Here is a 10,120-nt window from a genome sequence, read left to right on the forward strand (position 1 = left end):
CATCTCTCCTCTGCACATGTCCAAACCAATGCAATCTCACCTCTCTGACTTTGTCTCTCAACCGTCCAACTTGAGCTGACCCTCTAATGTCCTCATTTCTAATCCTGTCCATCCTCGTCATGCCCAGTGCAAATCTTAGCATCTTTAACTCTGCCACCTCAGTTTCTGGTCAGTAATAAAATAATTATGAAGACTTTTTTTATTTAAATACACTTTATTGAGTTATATCCAGCAATAAACATGTATAACCATACTGAATAACTAACTGAAAATAGTGCTGCCAAAGTCTTAGCTGTCACACAAAAAAGAGACATCTCATTTTACCTGTGTAAACTTCTGTTCAATGGCTCCTTATGAAATACGTGGTAGATTTTAAAATGTTGTTTGTGTTCAAAGCCTTTCATGAGTCTGCTCCGTCCTGTTTTTCTGATCTTCTATCCCTGCTCATCCACCAGGTCTCTCAGATCCTCTATTTAATTATTATTGTCTGTTCCATGCACACGTTTGAAACTATGGGGTGATCGTGCCTTTCCTGTGATGGTTCCTCAGCCGTGGAAAAGCCTACCTCTCTCAATAAGCTCAGCTCTGATTATTTTCAATCACTTTAAAACATTTACTTTTATTCATTTGCTTTTAAGTCACACTGAAAGACTAACCTAACTTTGTACTTTTAACTTTTAACTAACTGTGCATGCACAGATTTGGAAAAATGTGTTGGTACCCCTCCATGAAAAAAGAACTCGCCATTATCTCTGAAATAAGTTAAAACACAAAAAATTCAATTCTAAAAAAAAATGTTTGATGTGAAAACAGAAACGCCAGTATACAAATGATGAAGATTTAGGGAGAGAATCCACAAAAATACAAAGAAATGTAAACTCAGTGTAGCTGAGAGTTAATCCTCGATCTGTGCAGCACTGCGGCTACTGTGTTAACCACTACTCCACCCTGTACAATCTGTAAAGAGCTGCCATGACACTATAAGGTAATGTTCTCCATGAAAAGGCTCTATATGACATGTCAAGTTAATAAAGTTAAGTTATGAAATTTGATATGAAGCTTTGTCCAGCCGACATGTCACCTGCGACCATCACCAGTGCCAGGACAAAGAAGTTAAGTGATTACTTGTGCCTTTTATATTCTGAGAGACAAGAATGTTTTTAGATAGATAGATAGATAGATAGATAGATAGATAGATAGATAGATAGATAGATAGATAGATAGATAGATAGATAGATAGATAGATAGAAGGACACTATAGATAGATAGATAGATAGATAGATAGATAGATAGATAGATAGATAGATAGATAGATAGATAGATAGATAGATAGATAGATAGATAGATAGATAGATAGATAGATAGATAGATAGATAAACACACACTTTACCTTATCTATTGGTAGGTAGTCAGTTATGACATGCAAGGATATTTTTTTAATTTATCTGCCAATGTATATAGGTATATACATGAATGTGTGTGTGTTTTATAAAATAAAGGGTATAGAATCACATTAGTAAGTTACAGAAAAGTCCACTAGATGTCAGCATTGTAAGTATAATGTTTACTGATTTTTTTTTTCTGAGTCGTCGACATTTTGAGATGCTTCTGTCCACCACATATGAAGGTCCATCCAGACTGAATTTTCATGTACATTTCTGTCACAAGGTCTTTGGAACTCCAGTTTAACTGGTGTGTATCTTCAAGGAGGGAAAGCTGTAGTGGCAATGGCAAAATCCACTGACAACCATTAAATTAGAATTATCTAAGGAGAAATATTTCAATAAGTTTAGAAAAACAAAATTATTATCAAAATGTCATGTGAACATGATGCTATCTAATTTTTAAATGTCAGAAAACTTTAAAGGTGATTTTCTTGGTTATGGAAGAAGTTGCTATATAACATTTACTTTCACAACAGTGACTTTATAACTCACAGGGATCTTTGGCTAAACAAACATGAATGGCCTATAGCCAAGACTAGTAGGCAGTGAAACATTTCATGAAACTCTGTGCTTCACTTGGCAAAAAATGGCATTTTGCTTGAATCTTGACATTGACTCAAGAAAAAAGGTGTTACGTTTTTGTTAGCAGGAGTTTGATGAATGAAACACACATGTAGATGCATCTCCCCTAAGTTTTATAAAGATAGCATGGAATTAGCTGTCCACTTTTGTATTGACATCTTCTGCCACCTTCCTGGCTTTGGCAGGGTATGCCCTGCCACTCTTGTTGCCCATTTGCCACCTGGGCCTTCTGGCCAGGTAAGGAAAGGGGTGAATGACAAGGGGTTGTTATTTGTTCAGGATCCCTTTTGTTATTTGAAAAAGAAAAGAAAAACTACAATTAGTCAGAGACCTTCCATAGCTATTAACAGGACATCGATTGATACTGTTTTCACATTACTCGATTAAGAAACCTCTGCTGTGTATGGAAGATTTTGAGCCACCACAAGTGAATTGCTAGTGCTATGCGTTACCCACTTCGCTGCTCTGTTGCTCACGTATGGGGAAGTAGATGTACAAGTTAAACAGATTGTTATTTTAATGGGAATTGTTACATATGCATAATATAACTATCTATTTTACATTACAGTGAGTAATTAACCATAGTAAAAAGTAATAAACTGAAAGAAAATTATTGCGGTGGGCTGGCGCCCTGCCCGGGATTTGTTTCCTGCCTTTGCCCTGTGTTGGCTGGGACTGGCTCCAGCAGACCCCCGTGACCCTGTAGTTAGGATATAATGGGTTGGATAATGGATGGATGGATGGATGAAAGAAAATTATGTTTCATGGTGCGTTAGAGGTATTAGTTGCTGTATTATCGTGGTATTTCCCTCCACTTGCCCTTTTACCTGTTTCCTCAAGGGTAAGTGTTCTCGTCAAGTTCGTTATCGGGTTGGTCTACTGTTGCACTTTAAGATGAACACACACACACAGATAAACACACACACAGACCCTAACCACAACAGTGCTCCATGAATGACACACACACGCTGATTAACCCTTAGCACTTTAAACCACACAAGTGCTATAGGAATAACAGCCTGTCATTCAGCACTTCAAGAGACTTACTTATTTTCGGCACGAACAACAATACGATGTTTTAGTGATATCTCAGACCTAAATATTACTTTTGGTCTACAAGAATACATTTAAACATACAAAGACTCAGCACTCTTGACTATAGGCCATTCATCAGCCAAGAATACCTTCTTTCTCATATTTGTTCCTTCTGTTGAGTATAGCGCTCTTCACTCTCAGCCATATAAACCTCGCAGCACAGAAATAATGGCTAAAATCCGGCTGTCACCAGGTGCTCAAAGAAATCTAACTTATTACTTCAATCACTCTAGACATTAAGACAAAGCATTGAAAGTTAAAAGCAGCATGGTATTTATTACATGAATAATAATAATACCACAAGAACAAAGAATACTAGAAAATAGGTACTGATAGGAAAGTCTGAATATATATAGTCTTTAGAAAAAGCTTACGAAAAAGTTACAGATGACAAGGATGAATGTCCCAGGGAGGCGTTTGATTTAGCAATCGATGTTCATGATGCCTTTCTGACGACCAGGGCCGTCTTCGTCCGTTCCTCTTCTTCTTCTTCTCCTTCTTTGCTTCTCTCTCCTTCTTCCTTTTCTTCTCTCTCTTGCTTTTCAAACCAAGGCATATTTATTATGAAATGTCATGCCTTGGTTTCACAACACATGCACCTGATTGGCTGGCTGTCAAAATGATTGATGAATTAATTCACTGTCCGTTTTCCCACACAACAAAACCTTTGATGTACTTTGAGGTATCGGTAGTTCTTCCTGTCCCAGGCTATAAACTAAACTTTGTTGTTCCAGATGTCCATCCATAAAGTGATCAATAGCCTGAGGTACCAGCTCAGCATCCTTTCTCAGGCAATAAACCAAATTAGCACTAAGCTATGAACAAAAGTAAGGTGTAAGGGAAGAAAACCTGCTTTAATTTGTCTTAATTCATCTGTTGTCTTGTCTTGAACAAAATATAATGGAAACCAAAATGTACAGATTTTATACACCATAACAGTTGCGTTATACATTTTCGCTCTGTTTGGCTTTGAAATTAACACACCAATACTTTTTAACTTACACTTTTAGACTTAAACTTCAGTAAAAGCAATATTTGGAATGAATTTTTGTTTAATATCACATTGAATTTTGATTTCGTGTTTGAATTTACATCGTAACAACACAACGTATAACTGCCCGTGAGTGAATATCATTTGTTTCTCTCTGATAAATAAACCGACTCTTTCGAATGTTTGTCTCTGAGATTTGTTAATTGTCATAGAAAAAGCTATTCTAATGGGAAGCTGTAAACGTTTTAATACGAATGGCATGTCAAGATCTCCTTTGGTGTCTAATGTTATCCGCAGAATATGTACTACATTACCTTTCTTGTTGACTGTTAAAATTTTTCCAAGTCAGAATTGCTCGACCAATCTATATATATAAAATTCTTTTTGCGTTTGAAACGGAAATTACGTATGACCACGAGAAACGGAAATTACGTATGACCACAGAACATATTTTAATAAGGAACTAATCACATCGTTTGTGGACGCCATTTTTATATCGTCTGTACAAATTGTTATTTGAATGAGAGTTATTTTACTAATTTTGAAAAGAAGTAAACACAAACATGGCGATCTATTCCACAGAAGTACGCTCCGTGTCGCCCTCTCCCAGCCCTCCTCTCTGGACTCCAGCGCTGAGCCGTCCACCGCATTCTGACAGAGAAGTTTTATTTATTCGTCCACGTGACTGTCGCGGAAACTGCCACATTATAACTTTTTTTTAATTAGCAGTACTTGATAGTAGAAGAGATGAGAAAAACAGCTTTGCGTCTTTCTACTTTTTAACTGCGCCAAGTTGTGAATAATGTGAAGACGACACCGCCTTCAGCGGTGAGGGGTCGTGACAACAAAGTGGACGTTGGGAGGCGCAGAATGTCGGGCTGCTCCGCCGGGTCGACAGCTTCACAGTTTCGGGCAGCGTCCACTCATCTCTCACTGTTTGTGACACTTCGAGTCCCCCTCGGCTCCTGGGAGAATCTTTGTGAATGAGTGTGATTGGCGCCATCAAAGCAAAACTCCTTAAGATGAGTTCAGGTCACTAAAACCCCGCAACATTCAAGGTTGCTTTTGTGATGAATTCTTTTAAGACAATGGAGGGTTTACATCTAAGAAGATGTACCGACCTCTTCATGTTAAGTTTTGGACTTGGGAATTGTTTGGACCTTCTGCCCGTTAAGCGCAGAATGGCAGCATCCACATTTCTCAGAATAATTTTTCTCTTAAATCACAGGCACGTAGTGCAAGGCTGTCAGGCAGAAATTTGCAGGATCACATAGAAAATTTAATTTCTATACCACAGCGGTCATGTAGCGCCTTTCACAACGGATCTGCTACCGAGAGATGATCCAAATACATTTAAGCTGCTGTTAGTACTACTTACCTGTTGTGTTATAGCACTTTTAAAATGTACTTTAACCGAAAGCACTCCAGTACTGCTCAATGTATCTTTACTTCATGTTAATGTTTTATTGCAATCAGTGAGCGAAGCCACTGGGTAATCAGCTAGTTTTTAATACAATAATCTTGTCCTATTGTATAGCCCATCACTCATATATAAATTACGCAATAACATTACGATACATCCTTTTTTCAACAGTAATTGAGCCGGTGGAGGACAGGACAGCGTTAATGGTTGTAGATATTCTTCGGGATATTGTAAGTTGATGTTTTCATCTTCGGCACCATCACCACCAACTGTTTAAGCATAGTATATTGATACACATTTAACCAATTTGCCATGTAATCAATCGACAATTTTTGCATTAATTCATTTGACTTCATTGTTTCTCGGTGCTAGGACTGCCCGTGTACTCATTTCTTCTGTTGATAACACTTCGGGATAAAATTCTTCAATAACATTTGGACATAATACGTCTTCTTTTACTGGGAACTTAAAGTGAGGAAAATGTAAAAAATTATAAGAGCTGATAGCACAAGAGAACAGCAGTTTACATACAGGCCAACTATGAGGAACTTACTTCAGGTGCTTTTCTTCTTTCATGGAGCAATATTGTTTGTGATTTTATGAAAATTTTGTTCATTTTCATTTTATACTTGCTTTTTCACTTCATTGTTGACAGAGTAGGAGTTTGCATTTAGTGGGCTGCAGCACCCCAACCCAGAAACAACTGCACACACACAAGTCCTGGTGAATTTTTCTCCCTCTTTCTTCACCTCCACACCTTAAAGGTGTGCTTTGCCCTCTTCCATCCAACTCGTCTGTATGAGGTTGAGTGGTTTCTTTTATCTTGGATCTCGGAGTACTCCTGGAGCTAGGGCACAGTCCAATGGAAGCATTTCCAGGTCAATCGGAGGTTCCGATTGTGTAAACACATTACTTTAACATGGCCTTTTTATAACTTCATTTTAATCGTAATTTAACTTAATCCTGATACTCTGTATGTTCAATTCATCATAACAACTATTCATGGTGGCTCTAAAATCGGTACTGACCCCTACTCTCTTTTCTGTTTCTTTTTCCGGTTTCTTTGTGGTGGTGGCCTGCGCCACCTCCACCTACTCAAAGCTTCATGATGCTCCAACAATGATGGGCGGATTAAAAGGAAGAAGTCTACGTGACCATCATCATCATCAAGCCTTTCCGTGAGAATCCTAAATCCAAAGAGGACTGTTTCATTTATGTTAGGTAGAATGCCCAGAGGGGACTGGGTGGTCTCATGGTCTGGAATCCCTACAGATTTTATTTTTCTCCAGCCGTCTGGAGTTTTTTTGTTTTTCTGTCCCCCCTGGCCATTGAACCTTACTCTTATTCGATGTTAATGTTGATTTATTTTTTATAATTATGTCTTTCATTTTTCTATTCTTTAATATGTAAAGCACTTTGAGCTACTGTTTGTATGAAAATGTGCTATATAAATAAATGTTGTTGTTGTTGTTGTTGTTGTTGTTGTTCCATAAAGTAAGGATCATTAATCCCAACAGCTTTCCCTGGCTGACCTCTATGGAGCCCAACAAGTTTGTCCTATGAGACTACAGGTCCCAGCATGCCCTGAAGGTGTCTGACTGGGATTCCTGACCCAGGTATGCTGTTAACTACCATGTTGGGTAACCCTGTCAGGGTCTACGGAGCATCTCCCCTTGTCCTTCTGTGATACTAGCTTCCTGGCCGGGGATTGTTCTTTGGTCCAACCCTGCTGGGATGCCAGCATGCCCACTTCTGTTTTGATATCTTCTTCCACCCTCCTGGCTTTGGCAGGGAATGCCCAGCCACTTTTTTTGTCCATTTGCCATCTGGGCCTTCTGGCCAGGTAAAGGAAGGGAAGCCATGCATTACATTGGTCATCGGGGTTGTTATCTGTTTGGGATCCCTTTTGTTATTTGAAAAAGAAAAGAAAAACTACAATTTGTCAGAGACCTTCCATAACTATTAACAGCACATCCATTGATACTGTTTTCACATCATTTGAATAAGAAACTTCTGTGTATGGAAGATTTTGAGCCACCACAAGTGAATTGGGGCTTCGTTTTTAACAATATGACGGTATAATATGTTGTTAAAAAGCAAGCATTTAATGTAGTCTACCGACATATGTAGTTAAATTTTATTATCACTGTTATCTTTTAATTTAATTCATTGTTACAAAAATACTTAATATATTTTTAATAATATATATTTTAATACTTTATAAAAAATGTGACAATGGACTCTTTGATAATGTTAACTAAAAATGTAAAATGCTCAAACTTTTATATCAGTTAACTAATTACCTGTACAGAACTGAATATTACTCCACACATATGAGTGAGGCCCTGTTTGACATTTTTTTCTCATTTTGATTTATACCACCAATATTTTGAAAAATTCAGTCTTTTTTCTCCTGGTATTGCCTTTCCCCTCTAAATTTAAAGACCACTTTATCCATGTATTTATTTTTTAACCAGTTTTTTTGTGTCTCATAATTACAGAAAGTCGTAGTCTGTCACCACAAGGACTGGGGATAAAAAGAAGCCAACAGCAGACGGAATGTCAGCTCTCCAAAGGACACACTCAAGAGGACACTCGCATGTTCCCAGCTTTATTTGGATGTGGAAGAAAAACAGTATGCCCCAACACTTATGAGGTTTCTAGAAGAGCAAAGGGCAACTCCACACAGAGAGGACTGGCCAAGAACTGAACTTATGCCCTAGTGGATGTGGGGTACCTTCACTAAATATTGTGAAACATTATCACCTAATATCTCTATATCGTTGTTTTAAGTTTTCACAATATTGTGCAGCTTTCTCAAACTGATCATGAGCATCAAAGGACAGCTGTGAAAACGTTTGACAGCAAAATCCAAAGTGAGCTCCTTCATCATTTTCAAGTTAATATTTCAGTATTATTATAAAAGTTCCTGTTGTTTTAATGTGTCTACAACTGCAGAGAGATGGATGTTTTGCATAGAAACGCCCCACTGTGATGTCTACCTTGGTTCAGCAATCTGACAGACTTTATAATTTCCTGAGTGAGGCTTGGTGGCAGAACCTACTGCTACGATGAGTCCACTGCTCCTCCTGTGTGTCCTTGCATTATTCACTAAAGGTGAGAAACTTTCTACCTTAAGTAATAAAAAAAACATAAAAAGATGGAAAAAAGATATTCATAATCTAACCTTCTATGCATATTATTGACAGTTTGCTTACTCTGACTGCCTGACTATGTCTGATTTTTTCTTTTTCAGAGTCAAGATGTCAGATTTCTATAAATCAACCATCAGCACCAAAGTCAGTTCCCTCTGGAGGGAGCGTCACTTTCACGTGCACCACTGGGAGTACCGTGTATAGCTACATGGCCTGGTACCAGCAGAGACAGGGAGCAAGTCCTAAACTCCTGATCTATGATGCAAGCACCCGCTACTCTGATACCCCAAGTCGCTTTAGTGGCAGTGGGTCAGGAACTTCGTTTAGCTTGACCATCAGTGGTGTTCAGCCTGAAGATGCTGGTTACTACTACTGTCAGCATTATTACACACACTACACAGTGACAGAGACTCGTACAAAAACCTCACTGAGCTGCTGTCATGTCCGTAGATGTGAAAAAGAAATGCTGAGATGAAATCTGATGGAGCGAGAAAAGAGGAACCACCTAAACAAAACAAAAAAATATCAATTTAAAAAGAAGAAATGCTGAACAAATCTACCTTAAAGAAACACGAGGCTGCATTTAGAGTGAATGATTTTACTGCTGGGTGTCTACATCAGTGAGGACCTCACTTGGACACTTAACACCACACAGCTGGTGAAGAGATCTCAACAGCGGCTGTACTTTCTGAGGAGACTGAGGAAGTTTGGTGTGTCGACTAAGATCCTCGGCAACTTTTACAGCTGTATTGTTGACCCCATCCACCCCCCAACACAAACTGCTCACACTTCTACCCTCAGGCAGGAGGTATAGAAGTATGAAATGCAGGACATCCAGGCTAAAGAACTCTTCCTTTCCCAAGGCCATTAGACTCCTAAATAACTGACTGGAGTTTATAACAGTGATTCACCTCATTCTATTTACCTCATACAACTGTATTTGACTTGTCCATCACACACCTACCTGCACAATTACACGTTATACTTCAATTCTGTTTTTATACTTTATTACTTATTATCTATCTGCTACTTATTATTTATGTTTATCTTTATACGTTGGTTTTGTCATTTGGTGTGGACAGCAAAGAAAGAATTTCATTGTACAGGGAAACGTGTTTCCTTACTGTGCATGTGACAATACACTTTGAACTTTGAACTTGAATTGAGTAGGAACCTACTGACTCACTGGCCATAGATTGGCCTTGCACTTCTAGTATAAGAATATGACTCTATGCTGGAACCACTGTACAGAATTACATCAGGTGATGGTATTCATTACAAAATGGGCTATAAATAATATAAATAGCATATGTTTTATATCAGACATTTCTCCAGTTGGTGTGAAATCTAGCAGCTCAGATATTTGTGTCCATTTTTATTTATCATACTAAATCTCGGTTTTGGAAGATGTGAATTATTCTCAAGTAAA

General features: G+C 38.2%; 1 gene segment (V, D, J or C); it reads left to right on the forward strand.

Annotated features, from left to right (window-relative positions):
* Positions 1-8,594: 8,594 nt before the first annotated feature.
* LOC120528826 lies at positions 8,595-9,166 on the forward strand. The segment is given in 2 exon segments: positions 8,595-8,653; positions 8,793-9,166. Coding segments are annotated over 2 exon segments (420 nt in total).
* Positions 9,167-10,120: the final 954 nt, after the last annotated feature.

Source organism: Polypterus senegalus, chromosome 4 (assembly GCF_016835505.1).
Source record: "Polypterus senegalus isolate Bchr_013 chromosome 4, ASM1683550v1, whole genome shotgun sequence".
NCBI classification, from domain to species: domain Eukaryota; kingdom Metazoa; phylum Chordata; class Cladistia; order Polypteriformes; family Polypteridae; genus Polypterus; species Polypterus senegalus.